General features: G+C 34.9%; 1 protein-coding gene across 1 annotated transcript; it reads left to right on the top strand.

The window, feature by feature from the left end:
- Positions 1 to 24,477, top strand: LOC128242568 (WW domain-containing oxidoreductase-like). Its single transcript, XM_052959769.1, has 9 exons — positions 1 to 106; positions 7,368 to 7,432; positions 8,726 to 8,783; positions 9,728 to 9,903; positions 13,742 to 13,937; positions 16,704 to 16,788; positions 18,912 to 19,012; positions 20,192 to 20,450; positions 22,738 to 24,477. Exons 1-9 carry the CDS (start codon positions 12 to 14, stop codon positions 22,921 to 22,923), a joined length of 1,221 nt encoding a protein of 406 aa, XP_052815729.1. The 5' UTR covers positions 1 to 11; the 3' UTR covers positions 22,924 to 24,477.
- The last annotated feature ends 2,804 nt before the right edge of the window (positions 24,478 to 27,281 follow it).

Here is a 27,281-nt window from a genome sequence, read left to right as displayed (position 1 = left end):
TACAACACAAAATGGCAGACGGTAGTTTGGATACTGACAGCGAAGATGAAATTCCAGCTGGCTGGGAGGAAAGGATGACGTTAGATGGAGATGTTTATTATGCCAAGTATGATATCACAATATTTGAATTAATGCTTGAATTTATATATTATATTCTATTCGCAATATTGATGTTATGCACGTTTGCAATATGTTTTCGCGATTTGTTTATAACAGTTAAATCTATCCAAAAATGAAATTATTAAAAAACAACATTAGCGCGTTTGATGTTCGCTCCACAGCAATCTTTGTTAATAAACCAACATTTGATTTTTTGGGGCCATTTTCTTTTATGCAACCTATTTAGTCTTAAATAAAAGACGTGTTATTTCCAATCCCTAACGTCTAAACGAGTTTGTGCAAAAACTGGGTGGGTTTGAAAAATATTGAAATTGTATTAATCTAAGTATTTTATGTTTGAAAGGGATAATAAAGGTTTATTTTCATATTTTTCCATGTAAGTACAAAGCTATTTTGCATAAAACAAGCATTAAACAAAAGATCTACCTTTCAGGGGTCGACACTAACCATTTTTCCAAGGGATCCCGAAGGGACACCAACATTTGAAATCAGGTGTCCCTTCCTGAAATTAGAAGTCCCTTCCACTTTTTATTTTTTTTATCATTGTTGAGCCTGTTTTAATATTTAATTCAACATACAGTGTCTTTTACTTTTCAATTTGTAATTCAAGTATACACCCTATTATACATGTTTTTAACAGCATGTAATGACACGTTAGTAGCACTGAATGTCAGACATGTGAACCTCTGGCAATGGCAGTGAGGTGTATTTGGGTCTCTAAGTCGGTGGATTAAGTTCAAAAGCGGTAGAATGTCCCAGTCAAAAACAAAGATGAATACAATGTAAACAAAAACTTGATGTTGTTACTATTTTTAGATTTTCGGGAAATACGCATAAAATACATCATGGTCTAGGGTCTTGTCATATGTCGGTGCCTTTCATTGAGAAACAGTAGGAATATTACATCTGGCTTGTGAAAACTCAAGTCAATATTTAGTAGAGCTGCTGATAAATCAATCAGACTGCCCAACAGATGTCGTGCATACTGGAAGAGCAGACAACCAAAAATTGTGTATGTTAATTTTCGTGCCAAAAAGTCATAAAATTTTATTAATATTTTGTTTTGATCAAAGCATTAAAATAAATGTCTTTAAAATTAACAAATAAAACTGATAAGTTGAATGCCAATTAACAAAGAATGCTGAATGTAGTATGTCGGTCTTTTGTGCCGTAAATGTTACTGTAACTACTCAAAGGTCGCATCATTAAGACATCAAAGTCAGCAGTGTTGGCATCTTTTTTGGGCGGTTCTGACACATACGCATAACAATTATGTCACCTCTGACATTGCTAATAATGTAAACAACAAAACGGAAGCGCTATTAACCCGCATGTGCCCTGTGACATGACCTGTTTATTTATAGATTCATGACGTAACTACATATAGTAAAAAAGTCAGCTATACTTTTGCTTTGGTGTGTGCTATAACAATAATATAATATCCAGGGCTTCTAAAAACCGGCAATTTGCCGGTCTGGACCGATTTTGACCAAGCCAGACGGATTTCAGTTTCAAAAAGTGTAAAAAAAAATCGGTCTGAAATTTTTTCATTTTTAGCTCCACTGGCCGAAGGCCATGGAGCTTATGTCGTCACAGATTGTCCGTCGTGAGTGCGTGCGTGCGTGCGTGCGTGCGTAAACTTTTACTTTAAACGACATCTCCTCTGAAACTGATAAGCGGATTTTGACAAAACTTCACAGGAATGTTCCTTTGGTGGTCCTTTACCAAAATTGCTCAAATGGTTCCGGTCCATTGCACAATATGGCCGCCAGAGCTAAAAATAGCAAAATCTTTAAACGACATCTCCTCTGAAACGGTTCGGCAGATTTTGATGAAACTTGACAGTAATGTTCCTTGGGTGGTCCTTTATTAAAATTGCTCAAATGGTTCTGGTCCATTGCACAATATGGCCGCCACAGCTAAAAATAGCAAAATCTTTAAACAACATCTCCTCTGAAACGGATAGGCAGATTTTGATGAAACTTGACAGAATTGTTCCTTGGGTGGTCCTTAACCAAAATTGCTCAAATGGTTCCGGTCCGCTGCACAACATGGCTGCCAGGGCAAAAAAATAGAAAAACCTTTAAAGAACATCTTCTCAGAAACCGATGATCAGATTTTGATGAAACTTAACAGAAATGTTCCTTGGATGGTCCTTTATCAAATTTGCTTCAATGGTTTCGGTCCACTGCACAAGATGGCCCCCAGAGGTAAAAATAGAAAAACCTTTAAACGACTTCTCCTCAGAAACCGATGATCGTATTGCAATGAAACTTGACAGAAATGTTACTTGGGTAGTCCTTAACCAAAATAGCCCAAACAGTTCTGGTCTGCTGCACAACATGGGCACCAGAGCTAAGAATAGAAAAAAACGTTAAACTACATCTTTTCAGAAACCGATCAGATTTTGATGAAACTTTACATAAATGTTCATCGGGATGCCCTTTAACCAAAATTGCCCAAATAGTTCCGGTCCGCTGCACAACATGGCTGCGAGAGTAAAAAATAGAAAAACCTTTAAGGACTTCTCGTCCGCAGTCTTCACGAAAAACATTTTAACCTACTAGCCAGTTGGACTAGCATAATGGCATATTTTACTAGTCCGAATGACAATCTAGTAGTCCGACTATTTTGCCACATTATAAAACTGTATGCTTGAGGTAAATACCTATTTCAATTGAGCAGCTTGCAGTTTGAGTAAACATTTCTTTATTATGATGCTCATGCAGTGATAGGGAGTGACATCCTTCTGTTGGGAATAGTGCTCCTTGTTTTTCAGAACCTATGGGTACTATGTAAAAACAAAAGGCATCTTGCTTGAATAGACTGTAATAATATCAACATGGTTAGAAAAGAAATGCCATGCTTTAATAGCTTTGATTACATTTTACTACTGAATTACCTCCCTTTAATAGAAAAAAAATAATGTCTTAATTTTTCACGTATAGCATCTTTAAATAATTTTTAAACAATAATAATTTATGAGTAAACATATAAGCATAAAGTTCTCACAAAAAGATCAATTTAAAAACCTTACATTTATACATAGGAAAGTATATATAGACTGAACATTAATTTTCGTTTAAGTGACATTCTGAAAGTTTATGAAACAGCTATTTTTAGTAACTTAAATGGCCGAAAAGTGTAAGTGAAACACCAAGTCGATTCTATCTCATCAGTTCTTGTTCAAGTTAGATATTTGCTTCATAATCTATTCAGATTAAATGTTAACCGATGATCAGATTTTGATGAAACTTGACAGAAATGTTCCTTGGGTGGTCATTAACCAAAATTTGTTAAATGGTTCCAGTCCACTGCACACCATGGCTGCCAGAGCTAAAAAATAAAAAAAAGTTTATACGACTTGTCGTCGAAACCGATGACCTTTTTTCGATAAAACTTGACAGAAATGTTTGTTTGGTGCTCCTTTACTCAAATTGCCCAAATCATTTCGGTCCACTGCACAACATGGCAGCCAGAGCTATTAAAGTAATTTTTTTTTTTAAATAACTTCTCCTCAAAAATTGATGATTGTATTTCTATGAAACTTGACGAAAATGTTCGTTAGGTGGTCTTTGCTTGAACCTTTTGGCCAGTGGAGCACAGGCACTGATGTGCCTCTTGTTTTATAATTTCGGTCCAAAACGACTAGGCCAGTAAAAGTTGCAGAAATTGTAATACACAAATATTCATGGGTCATTCACACATTCAAAACTACCCCCAATAGGTCATAAAAGTGTCTTAGTTACCATGTGACTAATGCGACCAGCTGCTTTTTCCGCTACATTGATCACTCTATAGCCTATCTGTTAATTAGCAGACGCTTGCAATCGGTCCAATCACGTGTATTGGTAGGTCGCAGAAGACACAAACAAACTATGTGTTAATTGTGTGCTTGCAGCTATCCTGATTTAGTGTTAAAATCGGTCCATATTTTCTCATGGCAATATGAATATGCAATGTCGTCGTCAATCATTACATGATATATCCGTTTGTTGATTACCAAACTGTTAAATTTAAATGTGCATATGTCATTGTTAATCCGAACCTAGTCATATATAGGATATCAACAGCGACACGCTTGATTAACTACATAGTCTGGAAGCTGAGTGCGCCGCTTACGTCATATTAATTCGCAGTAATGAAAAAGTCGTTGTCGATATAACACTTATAGCTTGAAGCCCCGATTATAAATCTAGATATATATTATTATTCAAGAGTATCAGTTGAATGTTGACCCACTGTAGATGCATTAAGCAAAAAAATCATAATACTGTTTCACTTTTTGTCGTCTGACTGCTTTTCGACAGTCACAGTTATTTACGATCGCAGTCGTTCTTATTAGAAACGCCGCAGAACTCTATGAGAATCTCATTTGAATTAAGCTTGTATCAATGACTATCTGAATCGGCTAAGCGGCTTTAGAACCCTCTTGAGGAGTTGCGACATCGCGAAAAAATATTGACAGAAAAGACGTCGCGAAAATGTGTGACATTTCTAAGTAATCGGATTTCTTTTGAACAGGTCTTTCTTTTTTGGGGGGGGGGGGGGGTTGTCGCTGGGTCAAGACCGATTGTCGCCGGGTCCGGAACGATTGAGGTTCCAAAGTTTTAGAAGCCCTGATAATATCAATTTGTCATGCACTGTCAAGGAATTTAGGGGGACCCGAATATAGGTAATAAATTAATGAAATGCTACTTATTTATTGATATTTAGCATTTATCGGTCAGAAATTTAAGTGTTCCGACGGAATACCGCATTCGAAGTTTAGGTGTCCCTCCCGAAAAATTGGTGTCCTCGGGATCCCGGGACCCCGTTAGTGTCGAACACTGCCTTTCCAATAAAACGAAACGTGACTGACACAGACAACAAGTATGCCAAGCGAACAACTCTACCCAATTATAATAACTCTGCCACCTCCGACAAGCTTCGCGATAGACCTCATAAATACAATCGTAACGTAACAACTCGGCCATGACCGAAGAGCTCCGATAGTTGTAAAACTGTGAACTGCAGCCTTGCGTTTTTTTTTGACAGAATGAAATGAAGAAAACCCCATCAAACTCATAATTATTCGTTGGATATTCATTCTTTGTATACGGAACTAATATAAAATAACATCATGTAGTAATATTTCTTGTTTTTAGGATATTTTTGGACGCAATATGCTTTATCCCTGAATCCCGATCGGAACAAATACCCACTTTTGGTACAAAACAATTTGTACGTAAAGGATTTGCCATATCAAAAATCGTAAAAATATCCGTCAACGTACAATTATTTGGACTAGCAATATATATTAACTAGTGTTTTTTATCAACATTTACTGTTTCCTGTTTTATAATTGTTTTATTGTTTATGGTAATGCACCAGTCAATTGTACTCCACAATACTAAACACTTCACTGTTGAATAAAAACACAAAAGATACACTTTAATTATTTTAGCCAATACCTTTTACTTATAACACTGAAGTGTTTAATGAAAGAAAAATAATTAGTTTAATTTAGATCGACTTCTGTCAATAAAGCATCGCCATTTTGAAACAAACTAGCAGGTGCACGTTATATTTCCGCTCAATATACTTAGCGCTGGGATCTGTCATTCTTGGCTAGGAAAACAACAAGTAGAATATGGACACCTAGTCGCAAAATAAAAAATTGTCAAAGTCTCTGAAGCGGCTGCTTATATGGACTATCCCCGGAATACCCCCGGACCTTGTGGGGGTGGCCGTGGTGACAATTGACTGGTGCATAATGGTAGATTCTTTTACCTTGCTATTATTGAAATGACCTTTTATCAGGCGCACCGCAGCTGCGGCCCCTGTTTTTTGAGAAGTTGCAGCTTAAATGATAAATACCTACCGCATGCCTAATTATGAATTTGTAATCTTAATAAGAAAAATAACATAAATGTATAAGGATTAAAACTATTAACCATTTCTATCCTAAAGATGTATCAGTGGATGATAACCTGTCTGTATTAATAATAAAAGGGAGTCGTTTTGCAGTTTTTAAGAAAACTTTTCCCCTTTTTCAAAATCAAGTATGGCAAATTTCAAGTGTTAAAATTTAGTTATTGACATTTATCAACCTTTAAGAAAAACCGACATATGTTCATCTGTGAAGCCTGCAACATCACATACCCATGCTTGAATAAAATTTAAAATAAGCACAAGCCTGCTCACTGCACTGGTAAAAAAATTTCAATGCACTTGTGTAAGAAATTTTGGCTATTTCGTCGTAAAGTCTAATATTGAGGTCTGATGAGGTGTGCTTGTGTATCGTTTTTTGTCTAAATTCAACAAGAGTCAAGTCAAGTCAAGTAATATTTATTTATAAAGTTGGGTTTACAACATATAGAAACACAAGCTCTGAAGAGCTTTTAAAGTTGACTTCCGCAAGCTCCAAGGGAGTATTAAACGTAGGACTCCTCATGTCTAATTTGTAAGTGAAGGTGATAAATTATGAATCACAATGTTCATAGGTGTCATAATAAACTAACAGAAATAACAAGCATTGTGGCCAAAAGGTTAACCAAGACCTTTTTTAACAACTTAATATTTCTCAATACTCATTTTCATTTTACTGATAAATTTCCTAACCACCAGAAAGCATACATAACAAAACCTGCTTGTTAAAATCTTGAATTTGAATAATAAAACACTCCTAAGCATGTACCTATATTTACAAAGTTGCTGGAGTTTGGGCTGCAGGGGTGGTGCCGACAGCGTCAATATTATGGCTTATTATGACCGACACCGAAAAAAATATTTGTTCATTTAGCTACAGCCATGACATTAAATTTACTGTCATTGTCACTGTGTGAAGAGTGTTTCCATGTTGTGCTCATGGAAATGACATCTGAGTTTTTTTTAAGGTATATGTATTGTGACTTAACATTGAATAGTCATAACGTTGTTTAGTGCAAAAAATATTAATGTAAGTCACAATAACGATAATTTAGTTAAGTTTAGTTTAAATATATTTATTTTACTATGATTGTGAAGAAGTTATTATATTAAACAACATTATATTAATCACTCTCATTGGCACGATTAAAGGCGAGAGTGTGGGTTTGTGTTGTGGGGGAAACCGGAGAGCCTGGAAAAACCCCACTTGTCTGGTTTGGTGACCACAAACCAAACTCACATGTGCCCAATCCGGGAATCGAACCCGGGTTGACTAGGTGGGAAGCCAGTGTGCTTACCAGACAATCATAATAATGATAATCAATTTCTGATTCCAGCCACAGTACTGAGACAACTCAATGGGAGCACCCTGTTACTAGAAAAAAGAAGTCAGCAAAGGGTGGTAAGTATATGTTTACAGGTGCTGTCATGCATCTCTTATTGTCTTGAATTGTTCAAATAAAAGTCACTCCAACTCTGCATAATTTAAGCTCAATGTAAATGTCTTTTGGAACACCTCGGCCATTTTTCATCGAAAACAACCACGGATGAATATGGACGGTTTACAATGTCAGAAATCTTTACCTTATACTAGGGCTGAAAGTAGATCGCGTAGTAATCCCAATTTAGCAGTCTAACTTAATGACTTTTCAATTTGGAAATTTTCATAATTTATGCAATAGTTCATTTCACTAGCAATCAAGTTAAACTTAATAATACAAAATACAGGTTAAAACACAACAATTAATTAATAATATCATTTAAAATTTTATGAACCACTTCTTCTGATGTATTAGAATATCAACGTAATGTGTAAATGAAATTGATCTATTTAAATTTCATGATTCTAAGGGAATTAACTGCTCCAGCCTTATTGGTGACTTCTGTTTGTGGTGTTGTTAAACCTATTGTTACAACACGTTGTCCACCTAACGCAAAAGAGAAAGAGAAATCTGCAACAAACCTTAAAGCTGCACTCTCACATTTTGAACATTTTAACAACTTTTTTATTTTTTGTCTTGGAACCATTTTTTGCGAAAAAATCCATGGAAACCAGTTATATAAGACTGCTGACAAAAAATGAGATCGCAGATTTTTATATTTAAGTTCAAAAATTTATGTTTTATGCATTTTTCTTAAACCGTTAGCAACGGTTTAAGCCATTAAACATTAATTTTCATACGGAAATATGAAAATCTATGATCTGATTTTTTGTCAGCAGTCTTTATAACTAGTTTCCAAGGATTTTCGCAAAAAAAATGCCAAGTAGTACGTAATATATGAGTTCAGGCCTGTTCACCTAAAGACTAATTTCGATGAATGCAGTGTATAGAAAATCTCATTACTATATCAAAGCTCTTCTGATGCCTTTTCATCAAGAGTTCTAGAAGCAATTTCATAGCTATAGGCCCCAGAAAAGGTCCCTTGCCTGCTATAACTCGATTATGACGTACCATTTCTAACCATGTACCTACCCAGCTGCATGCTAGTTATGGAAGCAAAATGGTGGCCGATATAATGTTAAATCATAAAAGTTACAATTGTACAAGTCTTTAGTCTAGATAAGCATTGTTGATTGCAACAGGATTCATCAGACAAAATGCACAAACAGACCTGCATGTCTATAAGTGGATGTAAGTCATGTACAGTATTATTAGTATCCAATTGATATTATTAAATGCCATTTTATTTTCAGAATTACCATATGGCTGGGAAAGGCAGTTTAAAGATGATGGAACTGTCTTCTATGTGGAGTAAGTTTAAATTCTCTTATTCATTGATCCAATATTGTTTTTCAGTGCATCTGTTGGGTATTTCAATATTGCAATTTCTGAGGTAAAACAATTGAGGATATGTACAGATTGCTTTACTTGGAATGGATATTTCACGGACTTTAGAAAATATATTAAAAATTCCTACTATTAATTGAATATCCTTAAATATTTACACCTCAACTTCCATTCCTTAAATGAACTGCCTTTCGGCAATTGCGTTTATCAATCGATGAACACAACATCTTCAGATATGTTCGGATCGTAATTCATTGCATAACAATATACATGAAAACTATTGATCTTACTATTGTTTGTATTGTGTCAGCAGGTCCCGTATAAAATATAAATCAACATTTTAGAAAGTGTTAATTTATTATATTTTAAACGTATTGTTGCCAAAAGTGTTTCAATGTTATGTTTAAAAGTGATTTCAAGTGGTTGATCTTTTCCCGCGTTATTGTGACGTCATTTGAAAAATGTTTCCCGTTACAGTCAGGTCAATCTATTGATAGAATGGGTAAAAAAGGATTACTGAAATGTTGTTTTTTTAAATGAAATTAAGTTTTTATTAAACAATTCTTGAATGAAATAATTAAATACTGGTATAAATATAAGTAATGAATTGCGGGCTTAATGTCATTATCAGGCATATGAACGAAATTGGGCTAGTCAAAGTACGCGTTCGGACTCCACACACTTTGACCAGCCCAATTGCGTTCATAACCCGATAATGACATCAAGCCTGCAATTCATTACATTACATGACTCGAAATGTCAAGGCTTACATATTTTATCTGTGCACAAACCATACATGTACATTTTTGTTTAGTATTGATTATTGAAGTCGAATGAGTTATACATGAGACATTTAATTTAATATTTTTTTCACAGGTGACTATATTGTGCTCCTTTAATTATTTCAGTCATGTAAATAAGAAAACCACATTCACAGATCCGAGACTAGCCTTCGCTGAGACGGATGCATCTCGGAAAGTGCTGCGTCAAAAATATGACTCCAGCAGTACGGCATTACATATTTTGAATGGACGGGACCTTACTGGAAAATATGTCATTATCACTGGGGCTAACAGTGGGATAGGTAGGTAAAAGAGGTCCCAAATCATAGTCATTCACAGGGTCTCCACCAGGCCTAGATATGGCTTGTCGGGGCCGAAGTCACTTCATGCGGCGAGGCTAATTACCGACATATGTTAATCGCACCGACATGCCTTAATTACTGCAGCGAAAGGCCTTATCAAAACAGTAATTAATATTAACAATACACAACTGATTCTTTCGTAATAGATGGCAAGGAAGCGTGTGGGCCATATAATCGCGTGCTGTTCTGCTATTGTAATGGTTGGCTGATCGCCAGAAGGCGTGTCAGGAACATTTCACTTGACACATCATCCAATCGCTTTCGTGGCTTCCTCCATAATAAATTGGCATTTCATAAGAAATAATTGGAGGAGACATTGCAACTTATGATCAATTGTGTAGTCAAAATTTAAAAATTATAAAACTGCTTAAAAGTAGTAGGTATATATCAATAAGAATATCTTATACAGGTAAACTGCTGTACTTAGGAAGAATTAAACTCTACCATATGTTTTTAGTTTGAAAACATTTGTCTGTTTTAAATTTTGGATTTGGCGTATTTACCCGATATAATGCTGCTAATTATATTGCTCTTTAAATTTCTGTTTTATGAGTATTCAGTCAAATAATGATAATCAATTCTGAGGTTATAAAATCAGTATGGCAATTTATGATTGACTTTCTCATTGTTTTTTCCCTAGGTATAATGTCAAGTAGGATATGTTGGCAATATAGTTTTAGTTTGGTCTGACTTCCCTTAGCTTTAACCGCTAGCTTGTCTATATTTTAAAGAAATAAAGTCACAATTTTATCATAGCCGTTGTTGTCGCCAGCTGCATGATGCTTTATACTTAAACTCTGACACAACTCAGATCAGGTTTTCAAATGAAACTTGGTACACATGTTGTCAGGGACAATACGCTCACATACAGCAAAACCTATAGCTCTGGCTTGAATAACTGTTGATTTACATGTATGCCCTTTTTCCCCTGAAAAATAACGGATGAGCTTTAGTTTTTGCTCCACTGAGTCTATCATTCTTTTCAAGTATTTTTGAGTATTTGTCAGGCATATGCTGTTGGGGTCAAAGGTCAAGGTCATGTTGACCTTTACGAGGAAATTTTCTGGCAATTTAGTATTTGATTGATTACTTTTGAATGACTTAATGTAGTGTTTTCAAACTGGGTATTTACATTTCTTATGTTCTGAAGAATACCCTTAAAGCTGTACTCTCACAGATATACCATTTTTACAACTTTTTAATTTTTTGTCTTGGAAAGAGCAATTTTTTGCGTAAATATCTGCAAACCAATGATATAAGATTGTTGACAAAAAATCAGATCGTAGATTTTCATATTTCCCATCGAAAATTAATGTTTTATGGCTTAAACCATTACTAACAGGAAAAATGCATAAAACATCAATTTTTGAACTAAAATATAAAATCTAAATTTTTGTCAGCAGTCTTATATACCTAACTGGTTTCCATGGATTTTTGCAAAAAATGGCTTGTTCCAAGACAAAAAATAAAAAGTTGTCAAAACCTTCTGTGAGAGTGCAGCTTTAAGGCCAAAAAAAATAAAATTGTTTGTTTAGGGTAACCTTCCCAAAATTTCTAGGAAGGGTAGGTAGGGATTTTTTTTTATTATTTTTTTTTCAAAATCTGTCGTAAGTTCAGAGTGTTTTCTTGCACATGGTAGTCTTTCCTACATAACTGTCATTGCCTGACTTTGTTTTATCATATAAACAATAATTCTGATTAAAATCTGCATTTATCCGCCCTTAGTTACTCTCTATTTGCTAATGAATATTTTTTTTGCTCAGAAACGGAGAAAAATAGTTAGGGTCGGCGCATTTTTATAGGTAGGGTCGGGTTACCCGAAACAGACATATTTTTTTTTAGCCTGAATTGGTTTGATGTAGATAGGTAAAGGTCAAGGTCATGGTTACCTTTGCTAGAAAAATTATGGGTGCTTCCGTTTCATAATTGATAACTTTTGAACAACTTGGTGTAAAGTCTTCAAACTTGGTACGAAAATTAGGCATATTAATTAGTTGACCCCTATTTATTTTGGGGTCTGTTGGTCAAAGGTAAAGATCATGGTGGCCTTTACTAGAAAATTATGGGCACTCCCGAAATGTAACATCTCTTCTTCTCTGAATACTAGTTCTAAATTGCAGTTCCACTTTACACCTTCGAATGGTGTGACATCGTTGGAATATTTGATATTCAATATGACGGTATGAAGACATTGTATCTTGCAGTATTTAAGTTTAATGGAGCAAATGAAATACAATACTTGAGGAGTGCGCCGTACACATTATAAATAGTGCAACCTCAGTGAGATATACATGTACGTCATTATAATTGTGGGTAAAAGTAGGATGATACGCTTGATATTCAATATTAAGATATGACGTCATTGCATTTACAGTTTGGTCTTACAGTTTTTAGGTTATTATCATTTGAAGTCTTTATTATTTTTCAAGTTTTATGGAGGCTATAACTTGAGAAATGCATTGCACCATCTGTATTAAGATCTTCCCATAATACAGGTGTATGTATGTTCCAGGCAAATACTAGTAATTAGAGTTTTTGTTTTGCCTGTGCTTAAACAAGTATTACGAAATTTATTGCTCAGAAATGGAAGTGTGTCACCAATAAAGTTACTGAAAAAACAATGCTGTACAAAGTGATCCCTTTGTGTCTTCTAGCATCATTTTTCATGTCTGCATCTGTGTCACACTTTTGTTTCCCATCAATTACTTTTGTAAGACATGATTCAGAGTCCTCAAACTTTGCATGAACATTGGTCATGATCAGATGATTCATATTGATTTTTGGGTCAGGAGGTCAATGTTTCTGCTTCCTGTTTTTTGTTAGAAAATTGGTTTGCAATCTATTTCTTGTAAAGGACTTGCTGTAGAGTTTTCAAACTTTTTATGCACATTGGTTAAGGTCTAGATGATCTCTTGATTTTTGGGTCAGGGGGTCAAAGTTTGTGGTACGTGAACCTATATTAGAAAATTGGTTTGCAGTCTATTTATTTTGAATGACTAGCTGTAGAGTCCTCAAACTTTGTATGCTCATTGGTCATGGTCAGTAGATGGCCCCTATTTATTTTGAGGGTAATATTTAAAATGTCATGGTCATGGTGGCCTTTCCTAGAAAATTAGTGGCTTTTCCAACAGGCGACACATCCCATTTGCTGAATTCTAGTGCTTAATAGCAGTTCAACCATACCTGTTCTGAACAGATTGACTGCACTGGAATATACATCGTCCTAAGTGATGCTTATGGTGGGATAGCCATGGTTGATATTCATTATTATGATATGAAAATATTGTATTTACAGTTTGGTCTCACAGTTATTAGTTAATTATCACTTTGCAATAGAAATAAGAAAAAAACACCACTTAAGAAGTGCACCTTACACATTATGAATCATGTAATCTCACTGAGAAATAAGACATTAATAAATGTTGATATATTAAGGTTTGGTCCCTCTGTAACTAATTCTTTTATCACTTACGCATTTTTTATTATTTTCAAAGTTATGGAGTTTATGACTTGAGAAGTGCATGGAATAGTTAGAAACTTTGCTGTTTTGAGACATTGCGATCCCTGGCCTTTCATGGAGCTCATATAGGGACATCCTCGACACCGCAGCGTATCATAACATATAGGTTATGATATGTTGGGGTGCTGAGGATGATATAGGATTGGCATGTAGGAATTCTAAGTTTGCTCAGACATGTAGAGATCTCATACTGGCGGGGAGGTCGGATGTCTAGTTAACTGTCATGACTTTTACTAATGAAACACATTGCTTTGCCAGGTTTTGAGACAGCCCGATCCCTGGCATTCCATGGAGCTCATGTAGTGATGGCCTGTAGAAACACCATGTCTGCCCAGACTTGTAGAGATCTCATACTGGCAGAGAGACCTGGGGTCAAGGTTACTGTCATGAAGATTGACCTTGCCTCTTTGAATAGTGTGAAGGAGTTTGCTGACCAGTATAAGCAACAGGAATGGTAATTAGTTCTGTCTCATTGCTCTTACAATCTTAATTTGTTTGTTGGTTCCCGCCCCCTCCCTTCCCCAACGGTTAGTTTCACTAGACTGAGTGTGACAATGACATTGAACCGAGCTGGTTAAAACATGTGTTCTGCACAAAGTCTCAATTTGGGGAACTTTTGTGAGTACCGGTAGTTATTATAGCTATTATAGTCATATGACCTTTGACCTCTATGTGTGACATTGACCTTAAACCAAGCTTGTCGTAACATGCACTCAGCACATAGTTTTAATTTTTTTTAAGGTGAACATTTGTGGGTGGTTATTTCAAAATCCTTTGAGTGGTTCAAGAGAAATTGAGTGGACACACGATTGTATCATATGACCTTTGACCCCTAAGTGTGACATTGACCTTGAACAGAGCTGGTTGTAACGTTTGCTCTGCACAATGTCTCGATATGGTTAACATTTGTGGGTAGTAATTTCAAAATCCTTTGAGCGGTTCAAGAGATATAGAGCAAAGTTTTTTGATGGACAGACGGATGTTCCAACATTTCTTCTTAAAAAAAAGGCCCTAAAATGTATTTTTTTTATAGAAAACATATCAAATAATGCACCAGTCAATTGTAACCACAGCCCCCCAGTTCGGCAAGGGGGGGGGGGGGGCACCGTGCCTGGTGAATACAGTGGTTTTGTCCTCATGCCAAAAATAGCGGGGAATGGGCCTTACTAGGGTCCCTGGGGTGTGGGGACATTTGGCGGGGATTTTACCAGCAGTTCGTCACCACAGAGCGGGGATTTTACCCGGGGTTGGCTGGACCAAAAGTCAAAGTCCACGCTCCTCCCTGGACCTGGGGGGCTGTGGTTACAATTGACTGGTGCATAAACTCCTAATGCTAATGGACTCACCTCCTTGACAACCCTACATAGGCCCGGACAGACACCAAACTCAGCAAAACTAATATATCTCCCCAATTATGAGGTGAGACCTATGAGGTGAGACATATTTCACAAGAATTATAATTTGATAATCATTAGATTACAATGATATCTTCAAGTCTAATCTTGATGACGGACAAGCCAGTCCCAAGACTCAGCCTTTAACTATCCTTTGAAGAGAAGAGATATAAGTCAATTGTGACAGTGATCACTTGATGTAGCTGACGTCATCCAAAATACACCTTTTAAAAAAAAAAATTCAAACATCTACCGGTAGGCTAACCACACTTCTAAATTAACCAGAGTGATTTTCGTGGCACTGGCCTAGGTTTGCTTTGAGAGATCAAATAAATATTAGTCATTATAATTTATAGATTTTTTCGAATAATTGCTTCTTGGCCAATGATTCCTTAATAAAAAAAATGCAAAATTTTGTTAATATTTTTTTAACTGTACACAAATCATGGGTTTTTGTTTTTATTTTGATCATTAAAATCAAATGAGTTAAACATAGTAATGCATTAAAAATTGAAAAGAAGTGTTTGCATAAACCTGTATTGTGATCCTTCCAACTATCCTTTGAAGAACAGAAAAAGCAATGAATTATCATAATTATCTCCTGAGGTAAATGACGTCATCTCTCGCCTTAACTTGTAAATATGTTGTTGTTTTTTCGAAAATATAGGCTAGCCACCATCACTTTAATTTACATGGATTGCACTGGGTAAGGTTTGGTTTGACGACGTTGTTACAAAAAACCCTGGCATACCCTGAAATTAATTATCATAGTTATCCCTTAATGTAACTTACGTCAACCCTCGTACATCTTTTGAATTCGTGAATATGTTGTTGTTTTCGAAAATATAGGCTAGCCACCGTCACATTAATTTACATGTGTGGCAGTGGGCGAGATTTGGTTTGCGTCATTGTTACAAAAAAAAAATGCAATGAATTATCATAGTGATCTCTTAAAGTAACTGATGCCATCCCTCTTACCCCTTTTGAACTTGTAAATATGTTGTTGTTGTTTTTAAAATATAGGCTAGCCATCATCACTTTTTAATCTACATGGGTGGCACTGGGTAAGGTTTGGTTTGACGTCATTGTTACAAAAATTGCCTGACATTTCCTCCACAGTATCACTTCTTGTTATAAACTTAAGCTGTGGTTATAAGCTACCTATTACCACCTGCCTACAGATCACACATGCTGTTGTGTTAGTAATATTTGCTGATACAAGCAAACTAAATGCACTAAGGTCTTGGTAAGGTTTGTTTTGACGTCACTGGTCATTCCCATCTGCCTGTACTATAGTCTACATTTTTTTTGCTGATTTCATGCATATTATGTACTGGTATAAGATGCTCCCTGTGTAAAATGACAAATTGAACTGTCATAAAAGCAATTACTGCAACTTCAGATCATATGGCTGTGGTTTTCAAATTAATCCATCGGATAATGTTACAAGGTGTCGTGCCTCATAAGCAGTCAACCATAGTTCTTGTTGTTTTTAAGTCTTTTTGAAAGTTTCTTGTATAAAATTGTAAACATTGTTACAAGATGATTATTTAATCCTATCTATTTGCTAATTTTCAATCATTATTGTTTACGAAACTACCTATACAGGACTTGTTTTTGCGGAAGACATCACATACCAGTATATATATAATGTATAAAAAAATTGACAACTGTCAGCACTATTTATTGTTATTTCTTCTTGAACAGTTTTTATGTGAAAAATAAACAAAACTGTGTGAAGCGTAGATACAAACTACAGTCATGCCCGTTACTCTTAACGAACATATAAACAAATCAATTAAAAAAAATCTACCCTCTCATTGCAGGCCTCTGCACTACCTGATTTGCAATGCAGCTGTGTTTGGCCTGCCATACACCCAGACAGAGGATGGACTGGAGGCCACATTCCAGGTCAGTTTGTGTATGTACATGTATGCCTTGAAAAGTCCTTGTATGATATGGTATTCCTTTAAAGTCTTTGAAATTTGTAGTAATCCTTTAAAACTCCTTGGATGTTTGGTAATTCTTGAAAAGTCTTGAATATAAAAGTTATGCGAAAGAGTATATCTTAATCTTAGGTTTATTATTGGAGTTCTTGAAAATTCTTCAAAAAGGACAATAATTCTTGAAAAGTCATTACCCTGTATACCTACACTTCACACACGCGTCGTCATTTCCGTCCGTCTGTCCCTTCCTACCTTATTGTTCTTTCCATAATGTTGTCATTGAGGGTGGGATTTTTATATAATTTTGTACAACACACCCTCATACATTGACAATGGTTGTGCTCAAGATTTGAGTCTCTAGATTAAAGGTCAAGGTCACTAGGTGCCTGGGAACATTGTCATTTGTGTCTTACTGATAATAGTGATTTGTGTCCCGTTGGAAGCTTTGTCATTCATGGTGAGATTTCAACATAGTTGGTAATTTTGCATTTGAGACCCCATAAGAATATAATATGTTGCTTGCAATCACATGCGCCAAAGTCTAGGTCCACTGTGCACCGTCAAACTTGATCCCAATTTTGCTGTATTAGCCTAAAAATTGATAGTGGTTCATATCAGGTCCATAACTTTGTCATTCACAGAGGTATTTTGAAATTATTTGGCAATGATACCAACAATAAGTTGACAGTGTGTTGCATGCCACACTTGGGTTCCTAGCTTCGACATAAAGGTCACTGCAGGCCTCTGAACATTGTCAGTTTTCCTATAAAAGCCTTCCTTATACTAGTGGTTCAAGTCCAGTCACTGCCACGCATGATTGAATTCCGAAATGATTAAGTGACCATCATAGAAAGGCCACATCCAGGTTCTTACGCTTCAAGGTCAAGTTCACTCACATGACTTGGTCAAAGTCTCTGCGCATGTTTGAGTTATTTGCCCTTAAATGTCGGTTTAGTACTTTGGCTATACTTCAGATTTTAGATTGATCTTATGGCTAATCAGAATTATTTTCCTTTGTATAATCTTTAAACATATATTATGATTTTTATTTCATTATTTGCCTGACTCAAGAATTAACATCCTGTGTCAAGTGATAGCTGAAGTTTAATTTGAAATTTATCTCATAAGATGATTGGATGTTCTTGAACTTTTCTAAAAATTCTTAAGGACATTAAATGAAATGTGGATGACTTTAGTTGCTGGCCCGAAAGTACATTAAAGTTTATGGGAAATTGGTACCCTGGTGGTTTCAGGCCCTTCTCCTTTGCCGCTCAATCTACATGTAACGCCTCATTGTGGCTTTATATCATGGCTATACGAAGGTTTATACAGTCAAACCCCATTGGCTCGAACTCGCTCGGCTTGAATTCCTTGTTGGCTCAAGTGGATGTAAAGGACCGATTTCTTTAAACACCTAAGGAAAACATTCCTGCTTGGCTTGAATTTTCCGAGCCAGCAAGGTTCAACAGTTACTGTAGTCTTATTTAAGAAATATTACACACTACTGAGGGTCATATGACATTATAAGGACCGGCCAGTCAGTCACCAAAGGTGTATATGGACCGAGGTGTTAGCCGAGGTCCATTCACCTTCGGGGGCTGACTGATAATGCCATATGACCCGAAGTGGTGTGTTATATTTCTTATATTATATCAAACTCTTTTCATTAAAAGACAATGTTTTTAAAGCGATTGAAATGTGTTTTATTTAACAAACCTGATAATGTTATCTTGCGACAAATTTTTGCCGTTGTGAAAATAGCAAGCCGCACTAACCAATTGTATGACATCGCTCATAAAACTGGATTTTCATCAAAATACAGTGATAAACGGACCAATCGAGATTATATATAAAGAAGGGACAAATTTATGTGAGGTATAATATATTGTAATATCTTGTTTTTCTATTCTTATTGAAAGCACTGCAGAAGGATTATCATTTGATAATGCAACCATGTGCATTTATTACTTTACAAAATATATAGCCTTGTTATCGGTGAACTGTTTGTTGCATCTGGTGATTGATCAATAGTTAAAAATAAGAACAATATACACAAGTATAGATTAAAAACAAAGCATACCACTGCAGGTGAACCACCTGGCCCATTTCTACCTCACCAAGCTCCTGTGGACCCAGCTGATGACTAGCGCACCTGCCAGGGTGATTGTGGTGTCATCTGAGTCGCACAGGTAACATGTACAGTCTGCCTGAAATGATATTTTTGAGGCGCAGGCAATTTGCTCTCATTGAAAGATTTAATTTATGGACAATTCGCTAGTTTCCTTAAACTTATCAAGCATAACAAGATTTAAGTGACAAGAATCTTATTTTGTTAAGTCTAAACTCTTACTTAATATTGATTATACTACATAAAAATTAGTTTATTTTGATTTTCATAAAGGGATTTCCTTTTAAAGTGAAATATTCCACAAGAGTGCATTGTTCACATATGGCCCTTCAGTGTTATGAAAGTACACAGTGTATGGTGATTTTATAACAATCAGATTTCAATTGACATTGAGAAACTTGAAAAGATAAGATACAAGTATTGATACTAGTAATAGTATTCATACAAGACTGAATTATAGATACAATTTATGATTGGAGATTCTCCCACCTCAAATAAGTAGATCCAAAAATTTCCCACAGGCAATGATAAAACAAGAACCCGTATGGAACTCCCTTTTAATGGTCATCACATTGTTATTACCTCCCTCGTTGAAGACTGTTGTCTGTAGCATTATTGAAACCTTGTCTTATGGCAATATTTAGAATGCTAATTAATTATTTCTCACTTCAAATGTCACCATAAAAAAGTTTTCATGCACCTTTTAACTAATAATGCTTCACTCTCCTCAGAACTATTTAAAGACCGATTTGACTATTAACATAATCTGTATCACTGCGCGCATATCCATGACAACCACGAATTATCAAATATCCATACACATTTATTTTCGCTACGCACAAAAGAGTTCCAGCAAAAAATTTTTTTTACTTAATTTTGTTTAACTGAGTTGGGAGAAAAAGCATCTACCATATCTGCTCGTGTAAGATAGGTTCATCCCAGCCCTCACGCAGGGTGTTTTTTTTAGAAACTCAGTAAACCACGCTCAGCTTGGGATGAACCTATCTTACACTCTCGGCCATTGAAAATACTTATAATCTAAACATGTTAGTGGTGGCATCCAGTTTGTTGAGCGCTGAATATCTTTTGGTCTGAATTTGTATGGTAAAGTGGTAATAATATCTCAGACAGTTGCGATGACCAGCCTTATCACGTGTTTGTATGGTGTTTTTAAAAAAAATAACAAATTATAAGAGATAAGATAAGATAACCTAAACATAACTTGATCTTTCATTTCCAGATCAGCTGATCTCAACATCCTGAATCTGTCAGAGGAGAAGTTATCTCCCCTTGAAAGTGGTTACTGGGATCTACGGGCGTATAACCTGTCCAAACTATGTAATCTACTCTTCTCTCTACATTTAAACACCCTGCTATGTCGATACAGGGTTTCGTCTGTTGCTCTTCACCCTGGAAACATGATGTACACCAATTTACAGAGACACTGGTGGCTATACCGAACAATTTTCTACTTCGTTAGGCCTTGGACCAAGTCTATGGTAACTAGCTTCTCACTTTGAGTATAGAAAAGGTACATGTATGCATAAACAACCTGTTACAGGGACATTTCCCCAGCCCTACGTCCGAAACATGACGGAGGCACTGGTTGTTGTACCGGGCATTGTTGTTTTTATCTCATTAGAACTTGGTCAAGTCCATAAAAATTGGTTTCCTTTTTATATTATCTTACTTCCTACATATATGACGGTATTTGATTGGTTAAAAGCATTGCCATGAACAACGCATAATTATATTCTGCTGATTTCCATTCCCCAGAAAATTGCAGACATTTCAAATTTCTAGTGAATTAAAAATAAGTAAAATATAAAATGTCAGACAGATATAGATCTGTATTACCCAACATGTACAATATAGTAGAGAAGAAAAACATGAAAATCATGTTGCGTGCATATCTATTTCCAAATAAGGCACTGCTATTAAAGGCAATTTGTCATGTGACTTTTTGCATGTTTAGAAATCTCAGTACCAGGTTATTACGAATAAAAATTCCTCTCTTTTATATGTTTGTCGAATATTTTGCTTGACAGCATTAATCAAGTTGTTTTCATTTCAATTAAACCTGTCTCTAGGTAACTGTCTGACTGTTAAAATGAACTCAAAGAGTTGCAGTAAAATCAGTGGTTTTACGATCTGTTTTCAGCATTTCATTTAATTGTCCCCATGTTTGTAATAGCATTATCTGCAAATTATTTAGATTTTGACCATAAAGCTGCACTCTCACAGATTGAACGTTTTGACAACTTTTTTTATCTTTTGTCTTGGCACCAGCCAATTTTTGCGAAAAATGCATGGAAACCAGTGACATAAGACTGCTGACAAAAAATCAGATTGCAGGTTTTGATATTTATGTTCAAAAATTGATGTTTTATGCATTTTTCTTAAAGCGTTAGTAATGCTTTTAGCCATGAATCATTAATTTTCAAACGTAAATATGAAAAACTGCCATCTGATTTTTTGTCTGCAGTCTTATATCACTGGTTTTCAGACAAGTAATTAAAGATGCACTCTTACTACCACATAAGATTTATCACAATTAATAATATGGTTTTAATATTCCAAAAAGGTTGAATAAATGTCGAAAACAATGTTTCTTATGAAGGATACCTAGTTTAATTTGAAAGAAATAAGCAAAAAACACGATATTTCTACCTTATGAGACTATAGTAGACCACAGTAAATCTTTTAGCATTCACCAATCATTTAATATTTTTGCACTTTCTGCTATTAAATACACGGTTCCAATCTTTTTATCAGTAATAAATATTTTCCATAAATGCATTATTTAGTAAGTAGTTAAAGGATTCTTGGTCAAAATTTATGTTTGTTATACATGTGTATGCATTTATTTTGAATAAGAGTGTCACTTTAAGATTAAGCTCATTCCAAGACAAAAAAAATAAAGTTGTCAAAACAGTTAATCTGTGAGTGTGCAGCTTTAATTTTACTTGAATAATATCAATTGTAAACATGTTTTCTAAAATCTATTAAAAACTCACCAAGGCTCGCTTGAGTCACAACTACAGAAAACTTGTTTAATAAATTCTGTTTAAAATGACCAGTCATGCATCAGGGATTTTTCTCAGAGGAAACTGGAGTCCTTCACAAAATTTTAAATCTAAGACTCATACTTTGAACATACTGTTCATCCCTGATATCCCAAAAATAGCATTTATTGAGTGTAAATTATTGTAGTTAGACCCCATATAATTACAACAGACCCTCACTTTTTCAATCATGAAGGTCACAGAACCCCTAGCTAAAAATAACATAGGGAAAACCCTACATGTTATACCCTCTACATATTGGCTTATAATGTATTGTCAATTAAATGTCTCATTTTGGCTTGTTTAAATGATGATGTATGAACATGGTATTTTTAACATTAGGTTTGGTCTAATGGTAAAAGAGGTTGTAAGGGTGATTCCTGCCAGTGGAATTTTCTCATGACCTCTCAATATAGACACAGAGGGCCACATAACACTATGTAAAAGCCAGCAATACCTTAAGCTAAGCAACAGCTTAAAACTAAATAGATATACATGTACCTAGATGGCGCTCTCTGCTTGTGTTCTAGAATTTGTCAGCAAATGGCTTGAGCAACTATCATTGATTTCTACTTAGGAAAAAGACTTTAGCATGATTCTATAAGCTATCAGCTTACGTCACATCAAGCTTAAGTAATTAGTATGAACTATTAGGTCGAAGTACATGTTACTAATATTTGAAGAGTAATTGAAGAGTAATCATTGCCATGTTATATTTCAGCAACAAGGAGCAGCAACCACCGTGTATTGTGCAATAGCCCCGGAGATGCAGGCGGTGGGTGGCATGTATTTCAACAACTGTTGTCGCTGTCCGCCATCCAGCGCTGGTGCCGATGATGAACTCGCTAAGGCATTGTGGGATATAAGTGAAAAAATGCTGAGTAAACGGATCGGCAGGCCGATCTGAACGCATTGTTTTATAGACTGTTAAATATAATTTTATAGACTGTTAAATATAATTAAGGAATTATCGCATTATTTCTTGTGTTTATGCTGTATGAACGACGTAGGGCACCTAACCAACAATGTTTGTTTGTATAAAGGAATAGCTGATTTCTGTAATGTTGTTCATCATTGGTTGAGTGACGTTGCATTAATCCAATCCAAGAGGAATTATAAAATAAACAATGACGTCATAACTCCTTGCGTGTTATACAGTAACAACGTCAAGTTTTATCTATACAAAGGACTAGGCGAATGTAAAAATATGATTACGTGTACTTGATTGTAATCGAGTTTGTCTGTTAAAATAATGCAAGTTGGGAGGTTTGTAGTTTAGATGTGAAATATAGGGATCCTGTGGTTACTTTATTACTTAAAGAAGGCCATTTGAAAGTTTCATTAATTTTGGCTACTTTGATTATTGAAAATTTAATGCTTTCATTGAAATAACATAATGTAACATTATAACATGCCATAGAGTATATTGTAATATAAGGCCTCTGGCCCATAATACAGTTATTTATACAGTGTACATGTAAATTTAAACAACATTGAAATCAATACAGTGTTTAACAAGACATATTTTGTAATGATCAATTACGGTGCTATCTATATTCTAGCAAAATCATTCCACAAATATAAGGGCTATTTCATTTAAACATATTACCCCCGTGGGGAAAGGCACTTTTGAATTATACCACCCTCCTACAGAAGCAAATTTACCCTTTTGGGGTCCATATTAGTGAAAAAAAGACACACACCCATATACTAAGAAAATAATTGCCTTCCCCACGTAGGTTATATGTTTTACTGGAATAGCCCTAAGTAAGAAAGTTGTTTTTGAAAGCTTTTTGCAATCAGAAGGTATGAAAATTGAAATTGGTATAAACCAAATTTAAACTAACTGGTGACAAATGCTATTGACCTATATAATCACCATTAAATCTGTTCCATTAGGCCTAAAAAAAACAAAACTGTTTGGTTAGGGTTACATCCTTTTCCAAAAAAAGTAGGGTAGGTAGGCTTTTTTTTTTTTTTTTTTTTTTTAGGCTTTATATAAGAATGTCATTTTCATCATTGGATAATTGTGTTAAAGTTATCTTCTGTATAAGCTTTTAAGGTTTTGAACTACAAAGTGAAAAGCAATTTAATTTTTTTTTTTTTATTTTTTACTTTTTTATTTTTTTTTCAAACTGACTATAAAAACGGTAGGGTCGGCGCCGATTCCGTAAGTAGGGTCGGGTAACCCGAACCAAATGTTTTTTTTTTTTTTAGGCTTTACTGGTGTCTATAGTGAGAGGCATTTTGAATGGGACTTTAGTGACTATTGAACCTGTTTCATTGTAAATAACAAAGACATATTGTAATATTAATGTTCAGATAGAATCCATGTGTATAGAACAAAGTCTGATTGAACATTTATTTATACTTTGATATCTTATTGTTGTTTCAGTAATGGATTGCCTTTATCTGTGATATTTTGCAAAAATGCAAAAGAAATAATAAATGTAATATTATCCATCCATAATACTTTTCTTTTCTTGGTAGATACAGACATATGTATATACCGTACATTCAAAATAGTTGGTGTCATTAGAATTTTTGGACCCCAGTAGACTCAGGTTCCAGTGAACTTTGTTTCACTGACCACTCCATCTGTACCAGTTATCCCATCATTTAACCGTAAAACAATTTTAATAAGGGTATGGTTTGTTTTTGGTGTTTGTATTTGTGTATGTGATGTTAATATGTTTGTGTCTATAGTTCATTATCATTTTGGCCCTTGCCATGTGCCGCTAAACAGGGATTATTTTTAATTTCCTGGGTTTGTCCCTGTATTTTTCATTGTATTTAACCAATCTTTATGAAACTCTGTCAGAACATATGTCAACATGACAGCTAAGACCAGTGTGAATATGAGTCATCTTGTGGCTAACTAGGTCATTAGGTCAAATATTGATAAAAGTTTCTTATTCCTTTCATGAAGTCAACAGTGTTGATCATATCTTCATTAACTCAGTCAGAATATTTCACAGCATACTAAGGACCGATGAGAATATAGATCATCTCGAGTAAAAAATCTAGGTATGTCCAGAGTGAATATGGTTGAGCAGCATTTACTGTTTACTCTATAAACATACATCCTGCTGCAAACTTACTTGTATCAAATTTAAAAATTCAGCTTTAATGCCATATCTGCATTAACTTTAGGTAAGTTATTTAAGTTTCCTGGTGTGATAGACCATAAATCATAGAAAAAATTGCTCTGCCTAGTAAAGGTACAATGGGAAGTTTGATGTTTCGCAATAAATTTTGATAGATTTTCAAGGGCAAGATGTTTAGCTTGACTATTCAAAGAATAAGGAAAGCTGCCCTAGTTGCTCTTGTGTAAGAGACGTTGGCATACGGTTAGAAATTAAGGTCAAGTTGGCATTATCAATTACTACTCCAATACCCTTTATTGAATTGATGGCAAACTTCACACAAGTGATATCGCACAGTTAGTTTACATAACTCCATGTTATCCTAAATACAGAGAAAGTCTGGTTAAAGTTTAGGGCATCTTAGAATATTTTAACTCGGCTGTCAAATATCGTTCATTCAATGGACTTCATATTTCACACAAATGTTCGCGGCCATCACACAATTAGGATACATAACTCCATATTATCCTAAATACAAATTATGGCTGTTGATCGACTTAGAAAGTTTGGTTAAAGTTTAAGGGCAACTTCTTGTTTAACTTGGATCTTAAAAACTGTTCATTTAATGGACTAAATACTCCACACATTTGTTTAGGGCCATCACACAAAAAGATTACATAACTCCATATTTACCTACATAAAAATAATGGCCTGTGTTTTTATGATTAACTTTTATTTCATTGTTTTAATAGTTTTTGACAGGCATAATTATATTACATCATTAAAAGCATTCTTTTCTCAGACAAAGTAGCGTTTAGTAAAGCACACTGTCCTTGTAATTACTTCTGGTTTCGGGCAATGTTTTGAAACATTAATTTATCATGAAATAAGCAGTTATGGCATATGAAATAAAATAATACTATTAAATGTTTACATTGTATACCAAGTTTTTTTTAGTCTGCTATTTCTGTTTTATTAGTTATTTATCACATGTATAAAAAGATGCCATGGTAGTAAATTTTCTTTTAATAGTTTATTTATATCCATATTTTATTGCCTCATGAGTCCTCATCACATAGTCAGATGTTTTTCCTAAAGCTTCACTCTCTCAGATTGACCGTTTTTACAAAATAAATTCATTTATTGTTTTGGAATGAGCCCAGCCATTAGATGAGCGAATGACTAGAGTGATACAAGACTGCTGACAAAAGATCAGATCACAGATTTTCATATTTACCTTTGAAAATGATCTTTTAGGACATAAAGTGGACTTAAAGTGTTACAAACGCTTTAGGAGAAATGAATTATTCGGCAGTCTTCCAAGCATTTGAGACTTGATTCATCTTGTTTGACTGAATTGAAGGCAGTGATGCCAAAATCAGCTGATTCTGAGACAAATATTAAAACAAATGTCAAAACTGTAAAGCAGTGAGAGCGCAGCTTTAAATTTATAGGCCAATTATTGTCAAAGTAATAATGGAAAATAAGACCGAACTGAGAATGGTGCATGGATTATTTTCCTAGCTATTTCCAGTGATTATTTATGAAACCATTTGTCTTAACATTTAATAAACAGAATTTGTAGACCAAGCTCACAAGTGAATAAAAGTTATTTCGAATATAAAAAGATTTAATTTTATATAAAACCTTTAAGTTCTCATGAGGCCACAGCTGGTTTTACACTATATTGTTGTGTTTTTTTCTATTTCATTCCTAATAAAAAAACTATTTTTTGTTAAATTTCACTAAAGCCTGTGAGTATAGGCATAATATATAAGACATTAAACAGCGGAATCATATATTGTTTGGCTACTGGGCTTGTCCCTGTAGTTTTCATTATATTATTATCCCCCGCCGAATCAAAGATTTCGGGAGGGGGATATTGTTTTGGCGTTGTCCGTCCGTCATTCCGTCCTTTCGTCCGTCCGTTACCATATCTTGGTAGGCATTGATCAGAAAATGTTCAAAATTGGTCAGAATGTTCCCCTTGATCATATCTCGACCTATTATAAAAGTGGGTCACATGGGGTCAAAAACTAGGTCAGTAGGTCAAATCTTAGAAAAATCTTTGGAACATACTAGAGGCATTATACATGGTCAAATATTTATAAAACTTAATCAGAATGTTTTCTTGGTCCATTTCTCTGCAGCCATATTACATGTTAATATAGGAGTATTC

The sequence above is a fragment of the Mya arenaria genome, chromosome 8 (assembly GCF_026914265.1).
Source record: "Mya arenaria isolate MELC-2E11 chromosome 8, ASM2691426v1".
Taxonomy (NCBI): Eukaryota; Metazoa; Mollusca; class Bivalvia; order Myida; family Myidae; genus Mya; species Mya arenaria.
This window is presented reverse-complemented; position numbering and strand designations above follow the sequence as displayed.